Source organism: Pyxicephalus adspersus, chromosome 1 (assembly GCF_032062135.1).
Source record: "Pyxicephalus adspersus chromosome 1, UCB_Pads_2.0, whole genome shotgun sequence".
In the NCBI taxonomy this organism is placed as follows: Eukaryota; Metazoa; Chordata; class Amphibia; order Anura; family Pyxicephalidae; genus Pyxicephalus; species Pyxicephalus adspersus.
This window is the reverse complement of record NC_092858.1, coordinates 138,055,864-138,078,309: the sequence shown is the minus strand read 5'-3', so window position 1 is coordinate 138,078,309 and position 22,446 is coordinate 138,055,864. Positions and strand designations below refer to the sequence as shown.

The 22,446-nt window shown below is 38.6% G+C and overlaps 2 protein-coding genes across 4 annotated transcripts in view; both read right to left on the bottom strand.

The window, feature by feature from the left end:
- The window catches only part of GDPD1 (glycerophosphodiester phosphodiesterase domain containing 1), a 42,740-nt gene extending 32,879 nt beyond the window's left edge, over positions 1-9,861 (bottom strand). Inside the window, exon 1 of the mRNA XM_072428481.1 lies at positions 9,255-9,861. Within this exon, the coding sequence (XP_072284582.1) occupies positions 9,255-9,390 (136 nt within the window). The 5' untranslated portion in view covers positions 9,391-9,861. The remainder of the gene's footprint in view (positions 1-9,254) is intronic.
- A 7,557-nt stretch (positions 9,862-17,418) lies between these two features.
- Positions 17,419-22,446, bottom strand: part of ZFX (zinc finger protein X-linked) — a 15,641-nt gene continuing 10,613 nt past the window's right edge. For all 3 annotated transcript variants that reach the window (XM_072428461.1, XM_072428453.1, XM_072428466.1), the window contains one exon: positions 17,419-20,823. In XM_072428461.1, the coding sequence (XP_072284562.1) occupies positions 19,631-20,823 (1,193 nt within the window). In that variant the 3' untranslated portion in view covers positions 17,419-19,630. The remainder of the gene's footprint in view (positions 20,824-22,446) is intronic.

Sequence of the window (22,446 nt, the reverse complement as noted above, 5' to 3'; positions counted from 1 at the left end):
ATCTAATTTATCTGAAAAAGCAAGGAAAATGCAGTCACGTTTGTTCCAACAAGCAAGAAGTATCCTTCCAGGTAGGTGGATAAGTTGCAATAGAAGTAGTTTCATCCAACTATTACTAATAAACATAGCATTACAAAATGATTGTAGTAAATAAATCTGGAATTATCACTGAACCACACTAAAAAAATTAGACCTAAAATTCATAATTACTTGAGCCTTGCTTGAACTAATACATGTTGACTAAAAAAAACAAATGAATTAATGAAGCTTACCACCAACAATTCCATTTGTTTCAGATAATTTGTAGAAACGTTGGTAGTAGGCTGTCTATCTGTTTAGTAGTTTTTGTGATTAAAAGCTGATAATGCGGATTGCTGATTGCTCATGAGATTGTAATTAGGATTCTGTTTTCAGAAGCAAAACACAGCATTGTGATGGATAAACAAATAGAGAGCACTATTTCAAACATTGCGACAGGGTGTTCCATGGCTTGGGTAAGAAGGTCCTGTATAGTAACATTCAGGCTAAGGCGGTCTATTAATGAATGAATGAATGAATTAATGGCTCCAGCAGAATCAGAAGTAGTTTGGCCAGACAGATGGCTTTTTATAAAAATACAGTATAAGGGGAACCAACCAAGGAACAGTTACGAGGGGTCTTTGACCACCCAGTCCTTGTCTATGCCCTCACATGGACTTGGAGCAGAAGTGCTCTATTTTAGTAAGCTGCAGACTGCTGGGAAATCACAAATTCCCTATGCTAGAGAGAAAACAAGCTTTATGGGACACACATTAGCTTAAAAGTTGCCAAGTTTGTTTTTGCACAAAAGGATCTTTAGTATTTTTGTTAGCAAGGGGACTACAAAAGAGGTACTTAGTTGCCCAGCCAGGCTATTTGTTTTTTATTGAGTTTGCATCTTTTTGTCTACTGTTTTTTGCTGAAATTAGGAATCTGGGCAGGTATGTGTATTAAAAAAAAAAATGAGAAGTTCCCCAGTCACCATCTAGTTTTCATCCTCACTATGACGGTTGTGTTGCTAGGAGGGAAAACTAAAGAACTGTTGAACAAGGCATTTTAGTATAGAGCTAGTCCCTTTAAAGCCAACTTAAGCTGCATACACACGTGCAATTATAGTCGTTGTAAATTATCTTTCACGATCCGTTTCAAGGACTAAGCACTGCAGGATGCATGAACGAGTACTGTACATACAGCACCATTCTGCTCTATAAGGGGAGGGGGATAACGACAAAGCGGCACTCGCTGCATGCTCTCCCCCTTCCTTTGCATTAGGATCGTTCCTAGTCCATCATCCGTGGATCCACCAGGACAGTTGTTCGCATGATGTACGACGGGCACTGTACACACGCTGGATTCTTGTCCGATGTCGGTCCTGAGCCGATTATCAGGCGAGAACCATTGGACGTGTGTAGGTAGCTTAACTCACTATTATTCCATTTTATGGTTTTTTACTTGGACAGCCATATAGTTTTGGTTAACATAAATGAACTTTCTGACCTAAAACAACTATATTGTTTACTAGATAATATAAGTAATTCACTTGCAAGTAATTCTTCTCAGATGGACCATCTCCACAGTGGGATGCAAAGGCAGAAACAATCATTGTCTCTGCCTTACACAACAGCTGGCTCTTGAAACTGCCAAAATCAAAATCAATAGTATCTATGAACCTTTCAGAACAGAAGAGAGTCTACTCCAACTAAAGGGTAGGTTTTTCAAGGTTGAACACGAAGTTCACTTTTCATCAAAGCGAAAAGTGTCGTAAAAAAAATCCAACTTATATAACCACAGAAGAAAATGCTTAGCAGCAACTCATGAGTGGACTTGTTAAAGCTTGCATTAATTATCAAAGTATTATCAGAATCTTCATAATCTGATGATTGTGTACACATTTTAAGCACTTCAGGGTAAATTAATCTGTGCTTTGTCCAAGCAAGCACAAGCAACAGGTTTCAGCCCTCTTCTCAATTAGCATATCCTTTGTTTCCATTGCTATTTCCATTCTATTTGGCTTAAAGGGGTGAGAAAAAATAACCATGTTCAGGCTCAAGTCTTAATTTGCAGCTTACACAGGTCTGGCTGTCTTCTACATTCACAAAAAGTAGTGATTCATAAGCCCCTATATACCTGGAAGTGCTGAGTATTTCCTTCACTCCGGGTAGCTCAACTGAACAATGGGGAAGCAAAGAAAAGGTAAATATATGCCACTGGCACAGACATTTTAACCCAACTACACATTTTTTAGGACACCACAATGCACAGATGGAGATGATGGAACAATTTATCAAATTTATGAAATGTTTACATGGTTTATAGCAGCCAATCTGATTTCAGTGCATTCTTCCAGGACAGAATTAAGAAAACATACATTTAATTGGTTGCTAAACTCAACCTTGTTAATACAAAAGAGGTTGAAAGTTTGCCACTAAACCAAAAAGTATCTGATATCCCAGAGGTACCGATGAACACACTGCATTGTTTTTCATGAACACTGCTTCGCTGTTCTGTCACTCCAATAATGTTTTATGAAATAAATAAACCCCAATATAACTCACCACAGTGAGGTTTGAAAGAAAGAGAAGAAACAGAACACAATAAAATAAAAAAAAACACAAAGCCTAAAACTACAGAGAATTTTAAAATAAAAAATGTTTTAGATTATACAATGTAAACTCTATTGTATGTTACATTGAAACTGAGATGCGATGAAAGGACTTTAGCAATTATAATTTCCCAAAGGGCAAAGTGAAAAGAAGCCGGTCACTGTTACTGCAGGGAGCACATGCATTGTCCTTTCAGCTTCTTTTATATAGGTGTCTGAATAAATATCCGTAAAACAACATTTCTCTAATTAGCTGTTTGATTATATAGCCTGCCATAGACAGCCGAATGTGAAGAGCAGTGTGGTGCCTTACACCTGTCAAACACATTGTTCAATAAACACAAAGACATTCTTTATATGACATTTCCACATTTTGTTCTGTAGGGAACATTTCTACCGAAACGTGATTCCACCTTTGAATATTTGTGTGAAAATTACATAGTGATACATTTTCCAACATTGCTTGTGTATACTGTCCCCACAAGGAAAAATTAATTGCCAGATCAAATTCTTTATCAGACACAGACAGGTTTCCCACTATTATTCTTCTTCTGAGAACTCTGTAGCACAATTGTAAAGCTCAGCTGACATAGTCAAGGTTCTCTTCCTCTTTAATTGGTGGGCTTGGAGATAGTAAAATTGATCCACAAAGCCTTTGGAGTGAACATGCATGTTACATGCATGGGTAACAGATGGACAGCCAATGGGCTAACAGATTGTGTGTCAATGATGGCAAAATCAGTGTTAGGTGGGAAAAATCTATAGGCTGGTGGTCAAAAAGTGGGCAGGGAAACACATGACAAATTTAGTGTTTCCAGTTAATGCCATAGAATACAATAACAATAATTCTGTCAACGTTCTACCACCCACCTATACTTTGTTCCAACTTTATAATGCCCACCCCTAAGTATGTCCCTTTTTTCCATTGTCATTGTACCAACTGTCCAGTGCCCCTTTATTGTGACCCAGCTTTTTACTAACTACCCAAAAAACACCCGGTTACTAAAAAATACTGGGTGGTTCGCTAAAAGCAGCTGGGGAGAACACTGCAAAATTATCAAATATGACTGATGGGATTCAGCAGGACACATCCAGTAGGGCCAGCTGTCTGAAAGCAAAAATACAATTCTCCTGGAACACAACCCTTACAAATCAATGGTCATATGGATAAAACATAGGACAACAATGAGCTTTTATGACTTGTTGGTCCCCAGCCTCCTATGTTTCCTTATCACAGAGCTTTGATTTAAAAAAAATGGCATGGAGGTAAGCTTTATGGGAAAGTATGTCCATGAGAAACATGGAGACTATCATTTCTGATTTTTCATTTTATGTATGTGAATTGCCTAACTTGATCTCTTTCTTTAGTATTCTGGGTCAGTGACCCAAACCAAGTACGCACATATGGATTTGATACTTTCCTATTCTGTGTATTTGTCTCAGGCTATTGACTCTGTACTGAAGCCAGAAAGTCAGCAGGCCAAAGGAATGTTCAGAAGTGAGTTAGCTAGGGTAGGCTCCATATTCTTCTAAACCAAATATTTTAAGAAAAAGGTTCCCCAGATAATTATAATAAAAAGGAATATGAAAGGTGACATATACAGCTGAATCTATAATCTGATAAAAGAAAATGTTTGTCAACAATGTTCTACCAGCATACGCACAAGCACGTGTACAGTTTTGCTCGAACTAAACTAAATTTGCGGAAGGTTTCAGAAATCTAGTAACTAAGCTTTCCACAATTGTCTAGCTGAGATCACGCCTTGTAGCGTGGATTAGGCAGGCTTAGTTAAACTCATACAGGTCTGTGGACTTTGGCAGTTTCTCCTCTGTTTTTCTAGTGACTTTAGGTGCTTACCAAAAATACAGACCAGTATAGATCTCATTATTTCCTGGATCCCAAAACTGAAAACAATATATCATTGTGGAGCAGCACAACACGTAATTGTTTAAAAAAAAAAAAAAAAAATTATGCTTTAACCCTATTTAATGTACAGAACTGCGTAATATGCTGGTGCTTTTTCAATCCGTTTAATCTGTTACTTGTTTTGACCAATGCTAGCTGTCTTTACTGTTCCCTATTACCAATAGTGAATCTGCATGATTTAGGATGTGGAGTGATGACAGATGACATGACAGATGACATGATTTAGGGTGAAGTGATCACTATGACAGCTCAGACACAGTGATCATGCGCAAGCTTCAAGTTTAATATAAACCGTTTTTTTTTTCTTGAGCACTCTGAGCATCAAAGCTTCAATGGCCATGGTCATGAAAGAGAGATGTGATGTGGTAGCTGAATTGGCTGTTTGACACTATAAGTGTTAAAGCAACAGTAGTAAGTATCACACAGCAGACAATGCTAGCGATGACAACTCCATAGAGACACTGAACTGCTAGTCATGTATAGTTAATATTAACTTCTTATCTTTGCAGTTAGACTGGAAGAGCTGTACCATCTGTAGGGAGAATTTTATTACCTCCTCTATTGTTATAGTTATTAAAATGGGTATTGCTTTTAATCTAAAGGGTACAATCTAGCCTGCATTAACATTAAGCTCTTACAGGCTTTAACCTTTGTACTACAATTGTGCTCACACATTCCATTCATTTGTATGTACTACATTTTATAAACCAATGTCACGTCTGGTGCTCGGAATAAAAAACTACTGGTCTGTATACATTCTTCAGCTGTATATAACACTGTGGTGTATACATGGTATTTCCTCAAGGTGTCTACCTTTATAACTTCCTAAGAATTAAAGAGGCCTTCATCTCATACCATTTGGTTTTCCCACCATTGTAAAAGTGAAACAATACTATAATGTAGGTACAGGGCCTAGACTTGCAGGCGGTCCTCTTGACCTCATTGTTTGGTTTTTGCTCTAATATGCATTGCCATCTATGAGACGTTCTAATGTCCAAATCATGTCCAATCAATTTAATTTACCACCTGTGGACTCCAATCAAGGTGCAGAAGATCAAGAGAAATGGGAAGAACCTGAGCTAAAATATAGCTGAATATTTATGTAAATGTGATATTTCAGTTTTTTCATTTTAATAAATTTACTTAATTGTAAAAAAATTGTTTTTGCTTTGTCATTACGGGTACTGAGTAAAGAATAATGAGAAAAAAAGAATTTAAACAACCATAGCATCAGGCTGCAACATAAAACTGAAAAAGTAAAAGTGGTCAGAATACATTCTGGGCCATATTCGCAAGAATTCAGATATTAAAGGGGTTAGGGTGGGCTGCATTGAGCACAAAGTGGCTGCATATGCGGAGATCTTCTCTTTTATATTACTGCTCCCCAGGTGACCCTTCCCAACTTGCTATTAGAATTGCGACGATATGGTCAGCTTTCTGACTATAAAATTAATCTCCAAAAATCAGAGGTATTGGATATTAACTTACCACCTGCGACACGGAAAGCGTTGGCGCCCTCCCTTCCGTTTAAATGGGCTCAAGGCTTTGTTAGATACCTGGGCACTATATCCCTGCTGACCTTAGAAGAATAGTAGAGCTGAACTTTTTACCACTTCTCAACGTCATACGCAGTGATCTCCAGCGATGGCGACAACAGACCTTTTCTTGGTTTGGTCGGTGCAATATCTTAAAAAATGATTTTGCATTGTTACCTGAAAAAGTAATTCTAATGTTTGGTAGGCTGGAGTTCTAAATGTAAAACCGTTATAGAAAAGGCAACAAATACCAGCATTCTATCAGAAAATGTGAGATAGAAAGGAAAATGAACAATAAAGCTGGTATTAAAGCTTACAAAACTGTACTTCCAACAAAATATGAGGTATCAGTAGCTTTCTGTCCCATTGGTGGCCTCAATCAACAACAGAGTGCATAAACCAAATATTTTTTTCCAGGAAATGGCATTTGCATATAATTTTAGCTGCCCACGTGTCTAGTTCAATTTGTACTTTTGACAAGGAACTTTCACTTAACCTTTTGCATTATTATAATATACTGTTAAGATATAATTAGACTATTAAACTTCACAGTGAAACAAGTCCTTTTATCATGTAGTATGCACAGTGCAAGCATCCTTCAGCTCATGCCACTGTCTCTTCTTCTTCATTCTTGTGTATGGCAGCCTTATCAGTTGCTAAAGCAGAGAGCCGCTGATTTTCTTAAAGCAAACCTGTACTTATCTTTACAAGACAAAATACCAGTTTTGCTGGATAGCAGTACAGTACTTATCTTCCCATGTCACTGAGACCTCCTGTATGTCTGCTGGATGGCTCCCCAGGACTAGGCATCCTCACCTTATTCCCATACATTTCCCATTTAGTGGGCTTTTAAAGTACATAGGTACACCTGATGCTACGACACAATTCTGCGTGCTGGGGAATTAGACCCAGAAAAATTATGTAAATTCCTGCAAACCTCCAACAAGCCAAGACCTTCCTACAAGCTGTATTGGGTACTAAGTTGAAGTGCAATGGTAGGACCAGGATTCAAGGTAGTTTATTTATTTTAATATTTTAAGTTGCCTTGTGATTATTCCGATGCGTTGATCAAATTTTGCATTTATGAGCTTTGTGTTATGCTTTATTTGTTAAAAAAAAAAGCCATATTTGGAACTTCCTAAATATGTCCTGCATGTTCCCACTAATGCAATGGGCTGCAGTGAGTTCTTGTAATGCATTGCTGCATGCATTGTCTGTTTTAGTGCACTCCCCCCCCCCCCCACACACACACACACCTAAAGGTACTGAATGTACCTGGCGCACTGAACAGAAAATACGCTCACCTTTACAAATCAGTTGTATGCTTATATAGAAGTGCCAAAGATGAACCCAAACAAGAAGCAAAATAACCAACAAAATATTTGCATGCTTGGAAGGTATCACTGGCATTAACACCCCTGAACACATCAACAGCCCTGTAATTTGAGCAGGGTTTTATATGAAGGGTGTCAGAGCACTGGGGAGTTGGGTCACTGCTTTGTATTTGATGACCATGGTCTGACCTTCCTACATGCTAAAGGCTTTTTGACTCTGACTTCAACATCTAGGACTGCAGTGTAAAAAAATAAAATAACAACAGATTGATTAATAGATATGAAGCGTACCTGCATTACAATAAATCACATGGGTTCTAAATGCCTGGGCTTTAAAAGGAAAGGAAGTGCCACCATTATTGGCTTCATTAACAGAAGAGAATAACTCATTGTGTTGTTTATTATTAACAAGTGAATATATACTGCATTCAAAAATAAATAAATAGGGACAGATCTGTTAGTTTTAATCAGGACCAACCTTTTTTTTATACTTAATGATGGCTGTCCTCTTGGGTGATGGTATTCCTGGCATATCTTGCATACTACATCTGGGCCCTCTATCACATTACCTTTAAATGCACGGCACACTGCAGCTGCTCTAATTGTGCATGAGAAATCAAGTGTTTGTACACAAACTGACACCCCGTCTCCTGGTTGCTGCAGGAAGAGCAGGTGTTCCCATCCGATGGTACACAGAATCCAATATTATACTACACTAGACAGACCACATTGGCTAATTGCATAGTAAAACCTAATGTGCCAAATACAAACACCATGGTATTATGCATGACAACACCTGACAATACCAGGAATAATTGGAACACATATCATTGGGACAGCTGGTTACCATACAGAAGTCCTTGATCTGATGGTTTGGGTACGGAGATTGATTTTCTTAAAGAGACACTGCAGCTCTTTGGGCCAAGCTCTTGCTAATACTGCAGAACGAGTCTCTCCGTGCATTTAAATCTTCAGCTTTTCTCAGTGCAGGCTTTGGGTGACTTTGCTGAGGTGACACAATGTTATTGCTGTGTGAATTGGATGAATTTCTGTCCATCATGTCAGTGCTCTATATGTTACTATTAGTATCTGCACTGCACCTGAGTCAGTTCCCTACAGATTCTGTGTTTCTGTAAATACATTCATTATGGTAAAGGTAAAAGGCTTGTAATCTATTCCCAGATGAACTCAGCAAAGAGCCTGAAATATGGCCAGAGCACCGATCATTAGTGAATGTAAACCCAATAATAAGGGTGCTACCTCCCTCCTCCATACCAAGATACAGATCTAATGCACCCAGCGTAGCTTCACAAGGACTGCAGACCGTTACCCCATAAGACCCCATTATTTATGTATTTGCTACTTTTACTATTATCAAAATTATAGATATTAAAATATCACAATAATACAATTAATGCAAATATAAAGGCAAGGACTATCAAGCCTAGAATTACTTTTTTGTTTGCAATTTGAAAAAATACTATATCAATAATTTTATCTAAATGAAGAAAACTAGTATAAAAAAAACAAGTCCAGGTACAAATGCATTGATATTACAAAATACATTTCCTGAGAAAATTTTATAAGCTGTCATTACTGAACATGAAAGCTTGAATGGCCTCTGAGCCCAGGCAGGTTGCAGGTAAAGCCACAACTCCAGATCCACATATTGGTTCTAGTATGGGAAGCCACAGGACTAGCATGATGGCCAGCCAGATGGTATTTTTAGTGGTCATCAGCAATAGTAGCTATGAGGTGTTTTCAGCCATAGGTGGCCTTACCAAGGTAAGTTGTAACATAATAAAATCAGAATGCATGCCTAGTGATGACAATCTTACCTCCTCGGTGGGAGATGTGTCTACATCTGAACTTCTGCTGTTTCCTCTTGTGCAGCAGATTGGGGAATTTCAGGAGCAGGGCAGAGGTGATCAGATACCCACCCAGGGTGCTGAGTAAGTAGAAGGAGGCTGACATGGTGCTCCTGCTGCTCAGCACTTGTTGGGAGCTATGGACTGGAGGAAGAAGAAGTGCTGCTATGGAAGGATGCTCTGTAGGAGAATGGATGGGGAGCCAGCAGTAGGTGCTGGACAAGATCCCTGCTTGGTTACCGAGATCCCATAGTAGATCTGATAGGTGATTGCAGAGATCTCCTCCTAGATCTTCAGGGAGATCCTGATGGAAGGACACCTGGCAGCAGCCTAAGTCTAGACAAGGGCACTGTCATACAAGACAAGGGGCACCTTGCATGAAGTGTCTATGGAAACCCTGATGTCAGCGCAGAATTATAGGAGGCAGGCAGCATCTCCTTGTTCAGTCCCCCTGGGTATGTTGCTGTGTAGCTGCGAACAATTGGTTGATCGTTGTGCCTGCTCTACCCAGAAGTCTGGGTGCACTGCAGCAGCTTCCTCTACTAGCCGGTTTATCTACACTTGTCAGTGCAGGACCAACGCGCATGCGTACTTCCGCCTTCACGGCTGGCATAACAAAGAGCTGCAGGGCGCATGCTCAGTGCTTGCTGCACGTTTACATTACAAGGAATGTATGGGATGTGCTGATATAGTGATGAGTTAACCCGCACCGATCACACGTTACAGGACACTGCAGCTTCTTTAGTGATGTTTCAAAGACAGTTTTATATTTTGCATTTGCTATAAAGCAATCCTGAAAATATTTGGATCGATCCAGGATGCTTTTCTCTGTCCAGAGTTTCAATCTACATAAAAAAGGGATAAATAAAACACAAGGGGGTTTCATTTTATAAAACAGGGAATCTGACATTCTCTGAAACATTCCCTGGTGGGGATCTTCCAGGTCCATGTTTCCATAACAGTAATTGATTACCACTAGGGAATGTTTAACCACCTGAGCGTTACACTGAGGTCTAGATTTCTGTACCAAAAGTGATCCACTGTTTTTCATGAAATTTTTTTTTAAATTGTAGACCTGGTCCCGCTGGTACCCGACGAAGGCACCCGATGCTGGAGAGGGAGATCGACGGACGACGATCGACGGAGGAGGACGCTGGAACACGAACACGACGCTGAATGAGCACAGGGGGACCAGGTAAGTGGGGATGGGAAAAATCTCGGGGTTAACCATCCTAGCCGTTTTTGCCTGCACGAAGGTCGGGCTTAACGGCAAGGAGGTTAAAGGAATCAGATTCCCTGATTTATAAATAGAGCCCCTTAAAGTTGTGCACTTAAAGAGCGGCCACTTCCTGAGTAGAAAACTCCTGTCCCCTGCCAGAATGCTAAACAGACAGAACCTTACTTTCTATGTCTCTGTGCAAAAGTCTGATCATTAAAACTGACGTTTCCTTCTGATTGGACAGCTCAGACCACCGCAGAGAGAACACTGCTTCCACACAAGAGAAAGTGAACTGTTAGCGCATTTATCAAAGGACATGGTTACTAGAAAATGTTGTGCTACTGTCCCCCCTTGATGTTTAGCAAGCAGATCCGAGCCTGTGATGGGAGAGTGGACGGGTTCCGGCATCATGACATCACTCTGGGGAAAGTTTCGTCCCCATTTAGTGCAATGCACAGTCTGGATTCAGGGAATTTAGTGGTGCATGAAGTCCGAAAGGTCGGCAACTACTGGTTTATGTTAGTGGAACCCCTTTTCAATTTGATTACCACTTAATGATCACCAGTTAAAGTTCTCCACTTTGAAAGAAGAAACATTATGGGCTGCAATGAATGGTGTTTCTTTCAAGCACTCCAATCTTCATGCACTTTTAGGCTGGGTTCACCAGTAGTATTTTACCACAGCGTTTACAGCCCCTGGGCACTACTGTCAATCCCCAGGTGTTTAGGAGGAATGACAGGATTTTTCAGGTGTCTGTAAAAGCATAGCAGATATGTTTTTCACATTTTTTGTGTGAATTGAAACCATGTGTGAAGTCTATGGAAGCAGCAACCCACTCCTGGGTATTGCATGTAGCATCCCAAAAAAATGCACAGCAATGCTGCCGCCTTCTACCTCCTGTCAGATTAAGAATATTAGTCAGACCCTAGGTGCAATGTTAACAATTGTTTGCTTTTAGAATGGTAACACTTCAAAGAGATCAGGACACAAATAACTGGTCCGCCTTTCCTATAGAGCTTGATGGTAAAATGGGATTATATGAAAGACATTGGAGGCATTATATAGGGACTGTTTGCCAATTTTCTGTACTTTAGGCCTACATTTGCCAGGTCAGAAACACACTAAAGCTACGTACACACTTCCAATTTTTATCGTTGGTAAACGAACGACAAACGATCCTGCACGATATCTGCGAACGATCGTATGGCACTGATCCTGTACCTACAGATAACGACACGATCGTTAAAAGATATTGTACACACGATAGATGCGATCGTTTGAACGATACAGGAAGTGACGTGCATCACAGGAAGTGAGCGAACGTTCGTTCACCGCGCATGCTCAGACCATGGACGATCACTGAACGACCGTACACACGATAGATGGTCAACGATCGTCGTCCAATCCGATCCGCCGGTCCGGTCGTTCATTTCCAACGACTATCCTCGTTCGTCGGCGTCGTTGGTTACTTTTTTTACGAACGATTTTTGGCCAATCGGTCGTTCGTCGTTCATTTCCAACGATAATAATTGGAAGTGTGTACGCAGCTTTACTGTAATCCAACAACTTTTCTTTTTTTTTTAAAAAAAGGTGCTTGTAACATTAATCTGATATATAAAAGGGTAAATGTTTAATTTTAATTACCCATTAAAAAAAAGTGTTTGTAACTTTTTTTCTTCTTGACACAACAAAATAAAATGATAAAACCCATCTCCCCCCACCCAATAATTAGTCTGATATTTCTATATCAAATCTGTAACCAGTAGTGTTGGTGTTCGAATTCCAGTTGTCCTTATATTCAACCCGACTATGGCTGTTCAAATTCGAATAGACTCGACCCAAAAAACGCGGGATTTGTAGAATTCTTGTGTAAAAAAATGTGTTAAAAAAAAAATTAAAAGTAATTTATGGAATGTGTGTGATTTGTTTTACTAACGTTTATTTTTTTTTTACAGGTTATCCCACAATGATAGGATGATCCTCCTGTCAGTCAGTGTGGGATCCCCGGGCACTAGAGGTTAATTGGGGACAAGTCTCCCCATTCATCACCTCTAGTGCTCTGTGATTGACTGAGGAAAGGTAAACCCTGATGACAGCTCAAGCATCATCAGGATTTTCCTTTCCCCAGCCAATCACAGAGCACTACAGGTGAATGAATGGGGGGCCTTGTCCCCATTAAACCTCTAGTGGCGGGGATCTTCTCAATGGATAGGGTCGTGGCAGGCCGCATTTATTGAGAAGTGTGCGATCCCCGGGGCCCTAGAGGCTTTCTTTTTTTTTCATCCTGTTATAAAAAAAGGGGGGGGTTTACCTGTAGAAGATAATATGGGTAACTTACCCAAAAATATTCACTAGTAAATTTTGTATAAATATAATCATATAAGTATTGTTACCTCTGTTGTCAATTCTTACCAGATTTTTTTTTTAATAATTTTCGACCATGTCACAAATTTTCTGTTCATTTCATTGCAATTTTTATATTGTTAAATAGTTACAAGCTCACTAGATTTAAACTGATACCTACCCCTCAGAAAACAAACAATTTTATTTTTTTTACTTAGCCATATTGTCAAACCCAGTTAAAGCAAATACCAGACTGCAGAAGCTGGTATTTCAGGTTATGCAAGAAATTGCTACAGGTAGTGGGTAAGATCACTGTTCAAATAGATTCACTGACTGGTTGGCTTTGCAAGAACATTAACTCCAATGAGCCCATAAACTCATTCACCTATACATTTTCCTTGCCCTCATGGGGCTTGGAAAAATGCATTCAGACTGTTGCCTATGGTGAGAAGCAGAAGCATTTCACTTTCATTTTTTCATGGTCGGTAGTATCCTTCATGGATACTTATCACCAGGTTTATGGAAAACATGGTTCCTTTTAATCCAGAGTTTTTAAATATCTGTTTAAACAATGCCCTAAGAACAGACAGTATTGTCATTGGTTCAATATATGGTAATACTGGGAGCCTGAAATGGTTGTATTCATTGAAGCCCCAATCATGTTTAGCAACGTTTTAAAGTAAGAACAATTTAGCTGACATAATTCTGTAAATGCACTGTTGTAAGTCAGTCATGATACTTCTGGAATTACAGCTTTTGTAATTTTGAGCCTTTGACCTGGAAGTATGTTTATCAAGAGTTTCAAATTTCTTCCAAGTTCACCTGCTGCATACAGGTTACAGATCAATGACTCAAAGTGCTGAAGTCAGGACACTATCAAACTGAGGTTAGCAGAGGTTCCTAGGTCAGGTTTCTGGTAAAGGAAGTCTGTCAGCACAAATACAAGGGCTGCAGGTCTACTTTTAAAAATGCCAACCTCTTTCCACCAGATGATGTTTCAGATCTCTTTGCACTCGCCCATACCTCCATCAATCAGCTCAGTTTACCAAAAAATGAACTAGAAATTGCTTACTCGATGGTATCAAGTGCCCACTTTACTGTGTCCAAAGGTCTCAGATCATTGTTAGCAATGTGGTAAGGGTCAGGGGACTATCCTCCACATTTTTCGGTCCAAAAATAGGCCAAATAGAGCCATTCTTTGAGAGAGTGTGGAAGACTTGTTTTTTTGGATCATGCAGTCCCTTTTAAACGTGGATTTTTTATTTACTATAATACATATATATAATACATAATGATTTTAGGCGTGAAGCCTACAGATCTTCTGTAATTGCACCATGGACGCAGCCAAGGCCTGTATTCTTGTCCTATAGAAGAGCTCTGACCATTGAGCAATGTTTTGCAAAAATACTTAAAGAATGGATGGCTTGAGAGGAACAGGGGAATCTTGCAGACAAAGATGATGATATTTGATTCCAGATTTGGTAGCCCTGAACAATGCTCATGGCTGACATTTGGATTCTTTCTCCCCCTTGAATTGCATGAATGTGCAATTGCCTCTCTTCTTTTAAATCTGTGTTTCTTTTGACACATTGTATATCTAGTAAATGTGGGTCTTGCAGGGATGCATTTTCAGAAAGAGTTTGTTTATAGTTTTGGTACTCTGTAAGATTATGCTTTCTGTTATACCTGTTTATTCCTAGAATGGACTGCAGTTATACATTGCATACTTTCCTAAATCAGCTGTAATTGGATGTTTTTGTACTCTCTTTACTAATAACGTTTTTATTATCCCAAAAATCCCAAGCCTTTAAGCCGATTTTTTTTGCAGATCATTCCCATTGGGTTTTTTATTGCTGTCTGCACTGCTAGGGAGATATCCATTTACTTTCTGCCCTAAAGACACAACAGGCAATAGGAGTAAATCTCTCAAGTGAACAAAGTCATCATACCAGACAGTTGCCCTTATAACTGGTGTCCCCAATCGAAAATAATGCCTTTTTTACTCCAAATGACAACTTAAATGTTGATTATCCCCTAACTTTGACTTTAATGACAAATAATGACAAATAAGACAAATTGACAAATAAGGTTTGGACACAGACAGCAATGAAAACTGGACAGAGGCTCCGTTAATATGTAAAGTCAAATAGGTGTGGGCTATACCTATAGCTGCCACTGGCAGCTCACACATTTCTGTCTTAAGATTCATTTAGAACTGTGGCCAGGTTACAGGCATTTACAGGCCTGTTCAGGAATAAATCAGCAATAAAACACATTAAAATAATCATTTACTTACCTCTACTCACCTTCCAGTGCATTGTTTTGCTCCCCCATGTCAACAACGGTCTAGCTTTAAGACAGTCTTCTAACCTGTAATGGTAACACAGCATGTACACAGGCGAGGGGGGGAAGTCAAACCCCCCCTCAGACAATTTTTTGCTTCTTTTTGAAATGTGATGATAAACCAGCCAGTTAATTTTAAAGGAGTAGAGTTGAATACACAGTGTGTACAATTAGGAAATTATTTTGAGGATTCATTTTAACATAATATTATAATCAATCAATCCAATACGTTTGGGAGTTGATTTTGAGTGCATTAACTTGAAAAGGTCCAACTAGCTCATCTTTAATAATACCAGCACCCCACATCCACCTTGCTGGTGCCTGAGTCAAAGTGGAGCACTGTGCCAGTTACTGATCCAGCCACGGGCCATCCATCTGGTCCGTAGAGTCAGTCTCATCTCATCAGTCCATAAATCCTTTGAAAAATCTGTCTTGAGATATTTCTTGCCCCAGTCTTAATGTTTTAAATGATCTAGTGCAGGGGTCGGCAACCTGCGGCTTGCGAGCCACATGCGGCTCATTAGATGTGAAGCTGCGGCTCTTTAATTCAGTCTGTCGGAAGCTATTCTATCTCTCAGCCTGGCTTTTCACCACACCCCTCCCCCGTGACACTCGAAAGCTTCCGACGAACTGAAGACAGTGAGGACCCGTGTCACGGGGGGTCATCTAATGTTATCTAAACTTTCTAAAACCATGCAAAGCCATCGCTCCCATTGAATTTGTTTGCTCAATTGTTTGTTATTGAAGTACAAGTTAGTGTTGTAAGTAAATGTTTACTTGTTTTATTTTTTACCTAAAAATTAGGTAATTATCTAATAATGCCATATATATATTATCTAATTTGTTGTGAAAAACACTACTTATATATGAATAGATATTTTTTCTTATGAATAAAGAGATTAGTTTTTTTTTATCAAAAAACTTTATTTATGCGAGTACTATTTATTGTTGGCAAGAAAAAATTTTGCGGCTCTTTAAAAACTTTGAAATTTTGTAAATTGTAATTTTTGGCTCTTTCGACTCAAAAGGTTGCTGACCCCTGATCTAGTGTCTTGTTCAGTGGTGGTCAGGTTCCAGCCTCCCTTACCGTGGTCATAGCTCTGAGAACTGAACACCTTGTACTTCTGGCCACTCCAGGTAGGTATGCAGATAAAGGAACAAAAGAAAAAGCTTTTATGGCAACAATGTAATGTTAATATTTTGTATTGAGGGACATCGCTGCTAGACAGATTTCAACTACTTTTAGCCAAGAAATACAGAAAAATCCAAGTGACCATTTTACAGTTTACATATGGTCATATTACATCAATGGTATAAGTACTCTATTTCCCAACATGTTTCACCATATAGGCTTCTTCAGGGGACTTTACAGACACTCATATTGCTGAAGACTTGGTTCTGTAGAATCTTTTACTAATCTCAAAGGTTGAAAATACATGTGGCAAAGATAATAATGTGTAATGAACAAGGAAGAAATTGAAATACTATGGTGATGTTTTTCAAACCCGATTAAAGAAAACAGTACGGAAAGGTTGGTGTTATGTGGTTTATAATCCTACTGAATACGTACCAGAGAATGGAAAATTTAAATTAGTCTAAGGTGTTGGCAGTTTTTGAAAGGTATTATTCCTGTAAGGAGTATGATGAAAAAGGTTAGTAGTTTCAGCATTACTAATACGCTCAAGGTACGTTGCAATTCTGGAATATGACAGCACTGGAGAGGATAATGGGTTCTTGGTAGCTTCACGTTTTGATTCTTCTCAAATCTTCGGCAGTTAATGTGCATCTTTTTTTACTCCAACTTGTTTCTTGCGACGCTGTTGACTATTTGCAACAAAACATTTGATGGTTCTGTGATGACACCCCAATATCTCACAAGTGCTACATTCCTCTAAAAAGACATTTTACAAATTGTGACTTTTAAAAGTAAGTTAAACCTCTTTTTTGGCCTATTTTACCAAGGGAAAAAAGATGCCTAATAATTATGCACACTTTGATATAGGATGTTGATCTTGGGCCACAACCTGCTTCATTACACATAATCCGATATGCCTAAATCCAATAAGCATTCATGTTTATACAGCTTGGAGTTGGAATATATGTATTAAAATGGTGATATGGTGAAAATACTCACTTGCCTAATAATTGTGCACACAGTGTAGACACGTTTTCACGGGTTCCACATTTTTTTATTCCTCTCCCTGGACACAAAATGGTGTAAACATTAGGTAACAGGAAAATATTCTGATCTTTATTTTTGCACATTTCAAGTACACAATTACAAGGTCAGCTCACATCCCTATATTGATTTCACTTTACTTTTTTTTACAAAATTTTACAGAGAAGGTCAATACAATATTTTACAAGCAATGTCTAATGAATAATTTACATTATGTCCTTGTACAAAACAAAAAAAAATGTACCTCTTACACATTCAAATTCTGGAGCACTTACCAACATTTTCCTGCAGAATTTAAAACAATGGAAACATGAAACATACATGAACGATAACTACAATCTTTATACAGATGTGTACTTTACAAAAGCCGATTGAATATCTCTGTGCATTTAATATGTACATTTATACAGTCTTGCAATATAAAAAAAACAAAAAACAACAACAACTTAGGCTAAAACAGCACTGAAAGAACAGACATGAAGGGAACTGCACTGCATGCGTCATCTAGTTATGAACCTTGAACATTGCATGATGCATAAAGATGTTCCAGAAATTTGCATTTTTTTTTAAAGAAAAAGTGATTTTTAATGCTATGATCAGTATATTTTATTGGGAAAAGTAATGTTTTTTTCTGTATATGCCAAAATGACAAGCAGCCAATTTGTTTTAGTGTTGACAATATTCACAAACTGAGTAATATATTACGATCCATATTTAGTGAAGTGTACACGACAACAAACATACAATTGGCTCATGGTCCAGTCTAGTAGGTTGCAGGATGAAAGTGCCTTTTAAAGTTCCCACATAATGTAGGTAAAAACAGAAATAAAAGTAAGTACAGACTTAAAGTACTTACAGAGGCAGCCCTGCCCCTTGGTGGACACTACAGATATTACAAATGCTGCAACACTGAGTAACATGCAATGCCAGTCAAACCCTCACAAAAAATGAATTAAAAAGATGAATGCATCAATACAAGACTTTATAGTTATTGTAAAAGTGCAGACTTGTTCATTCTGTTTCTATTCTTCACTAATAAGTTACTAAAAATCCCTAAATTTAAAAACTGTAAACAAACTCGGTTTCATGTGCCAGGTCTTCAAAAAAAAAATTGGAAGGAAAAAACACAGGATGAGCGCCACGCCAATTTAAAATTATACCTAAAATGTATAACCAACACACACACTGTTAGCAAAAATCTTAGCACAGTACAATTTAGTTTCCTAATGTAATTTAAAAAAATGCCAACATTTCATTCACAGAAAAATGTGTAAAATTACTTAAAAAAACGGTCCCCCGTAAAATATATCTCTCTTACATCGAAGTATTGCAAAGTCATAAGGACTGCCAGCCATTGCTTGAAAAATATTGACCAAAACAAGGCTTCGTTAGTTGATCTGGAAATACTGGTAACACTTTTTCTCAATATACTTCTTTTTTATTAGGTGAGGAGAAATGTACATATTGCACACAATACTGATTTCATAAAAAAACTGATGTAAGAGAAAGATACAAACCAGCAGAAAGGACATGGCACTTATAAAAAGCAAACAAAAAAAAAAATTCTGTGGAGACCAGCTATGAATGTGCCCAATTACAATTTCTGTGGCAAATTCAATTTATTTTTTTCAAAATAGCATAGATTTTTGGTGCAATCATATTATGACCCATCTGAGCACTTTTGAATTCCAAAATGCATAAGGTTTGCAAATATAGTATAGCTGGGACATTGTACAGTACTGCATCTTTGTGTGCTGCTCAGTGCCACAAGTGACACAGCTTACCTAGGACAACTTACATTTAGTGACACCTAAGAAAACTGATGCACAGAACGCAGCAACAACAAAATTCCCATGCATCCACTTTCATAAATATCCCACTAAATACTGATAGATAAAACTACATTTTGCCTGCCAAATAGAAGTCTAACTTTTAGATGGAATAAAAAGTCATTTAAAAGTCCCAACTCTTCATGCAGCTTCAGCATATTGTGTTCTTTAATAAGCTAGATGAATGTAGTGGGTCAATTTGTCAATAGCATACAAAAGTGAATGAAAGAACTCGGCATACACGTCCACCAGCTCCTCATAGTTGCAGCTTTGTCTGTTTATTAAACAAAGAGCAGAACTGGAATATAAAAAAATAGTTAAGAGGCACATGGCTTACTAAAAATGACAAAGCAAAAAACAAAATCCACACTACACTTTTACAAGAACGGGTGTACAATTAAGCAATCGTCTGAAAAGACAGATTTAAAAAAGGTCACATCATAGCGGCCTCTTTATGATGTTTCATTGTGTGCTGATTCTTTTCAGATGGCCGGCGGAAGCCTTTTTTACAGTAGTCGCAGCGATGGGGGTAGTCTTTGGTGTGGATGGAGATGACATGACGTTTAAAACCAGAAGCGTCTGTAGTATTGTACTCACAGTACTCACACTGGTAAACTTTCTTTCCGCTGTGTGTTTTCATGTGCTTTTTCAGTTCAGCCTGCTGCCTGAAGCCCTTTCGGCAGCGTTTGCACCTAAATGGTAACTCCTTAGTGTGCACAGAAAGAATATGTCGACTCAATACAAATGGGTCCGCAATCTGAAACTCGCAGTGCCTGCACTGGTGCATCTTTTTGCCTTGATGTGCAGCTTCATGCTTTTTGAGCTCAGAAGGCCGATGAAAGCCCTTCTCACACACTTCGCACTTGTGGGGATAATCCTTGGTGTGCACAGAGATAATGTGCCTCTTTAGGTCACTAGAGTTAGAGCTCTTGTGATCGCAGTGCAGGCACTGATGACTTTTGCTCTCTTGGTGCAAAATGGCATGGGCCTGCAGATCCTTAGAGTCTGCAAATGTCTGCAGACAAATGTCACACTTAAATGGCATTTCTTTACTGTGCTTTGTCTTAACGTGGGTTTTCAAGTTGGAGGAGTCCGCTGACTTATAGTCACAATACTGACAGAGATATGGTTTCTCCCCAGTATGGGTACGCATGTGCTTTTTGAGCTCAGACGGATGACGGAAACCCTTTCCACACTCCACACAGATATGTGGAAAGCTCTTGCTGTGAACAGCGAGGAGATGTCTGTTCAGTAAGCCTTGCTCAGCGGTCTCATAATCACAGAATTTACACTTGTGCATTTTGTTCCCAGCCTTTTCTTTATGTGTCAATTTGTGGGCAAACAAAGCATTGGCGTGAAGAAATACTTTGCCACACTCATCGCAGTCCAACTCCTTCTCTGTTTTAATGACGGCAGCAGACAGCTTGTGACTCTCCAGGTGGTTGTGCAGGCTGACCTTCTTATTTGTTGTGTAATCACAGTCAGTACAGCGATATTTCTTGCGAGCTAGGTGCTCTGGGTGGTTCTTCATGTGCCTCTTCAGAAAACCTCGAGACTTGAACTTCTTCCCACAGATCATACATGGGTAAACAGTGAGTGGATGCCCATCAGGACCAATAATTATGGCTGTTAAAAGACAACATTTGAGACATTATTTATCCCCAAATCTTTCACTGAAACATCCATAGGCTTACAGATATAAAACAAAATGAGTCTCAAGCACACACAAAACAAAAAAACAAACAATTTAAATGTATATCGTTAATGGTATATATTACTTGACATGTTAACAACCTTTTTCAATATTATATTGAATAATGACATGACATGAGAAGGATTCCACAAAAGTAAAGGGCTTGGCATAGCAAACACAAATATATCACTATCTCCTGGTGCAGCATTTTTCAACCAAAGTTTAGTGGAATGCTATGATTCCTTAGGCAACCAGGGGTTCCTTGACCAATTTTTGACTAGCAGTGCAATAGGGCCATTATCCACTACTTTTTACTGGCCGCTAATAAACTTGAATGCTATAACATATAAGTCTAAACCCATTAAAAAATACCTATGTAACTGGCATTTTTTAACTCTATCCTTGGCACCAATGCACAGCGTAATGAAATACAGGTCCATGAAAAAAAATATAGGGGTTGCCACTGTGGTCCTCATTCTGAAACAACCAGCGGCCTGGGTTTCTCCAGTTTGAATACTTCAGTCACAGACAAAAAATAGGAACACAGAAAAAACAAAGTCAAAATATCTTAGAAAAATCTAATAAAGTCAAATCTCTTTTGCACCACAACATGATGGCAACCTAAGAAGGTGTGAACCATCAAAAGCCAGCAAATGGAAACATTGGCATCTGTCCCAAAAATAAAAGAATAATTTAGAGTGTCATAACCTTTTAAAATCAAACACACTTAAACGGTATATACAGCAGCAGCACAGTGGTATTGCCGTCTGTGCGCATGAAACTGAACGGTTCCGAGCCTGGTTGGTATACAACCTTTGTTTGGAATAAGACTTGTGTGCTAGAACTTGTATGGGTCAAAATGAGTCAAAACACCACGAGCTACCCTTGTTTACCTCTCTCCAGACAAAGCCACGACTGCCCACGAGCGTCAGTGCGCCAGTTACTACCATTCAGTGAACAACCCGCGCTATAACTCTCTGTGATTTACATAACATCTCCTCCTAGATTCTCAGCACCATCCTAGTAGGCACTCGATTATTCTCAGCAAGGTATAGTGAGGTTAAATTTTCATTTATTTCATCTAATTGTTTTTGTATTTATGTATTTTAGTATTAAGCAGTGTTTCAATTATTTTATAAAGCCCCATCAATGTATAATATGCCAATAACAATAGGATTTTTTTTTTTTTTCATGGAAACAAAATAATAATTTTCCTTTTATTTCCTATGGGAAACATTTGTTTTGGTATAAGTCCAAGGATCTGGAACGGATTAAGGACTTGTACCGAGGTACCAGTGTACTTATGTCTGGCAGCGATAAACTTTCTATTATAAAAAAAAATGTCTAAACCAGTGTCAACTGTTGGGAGGAAGAAATTAAATAAAAGATGTGATTAATGCCATTTCTATGTGGCCTACAGCAGTCAAAGTACTCTAGAATTAGCAGGAACGAAACTGAATGAAAGACAATTCTCCATTAACCACCTGAGCGTTACACTGAGGTCTAGATTTCTGTACCAAAAGTGATCCACTGTTTTTCATGAAATTTTTTTTTTT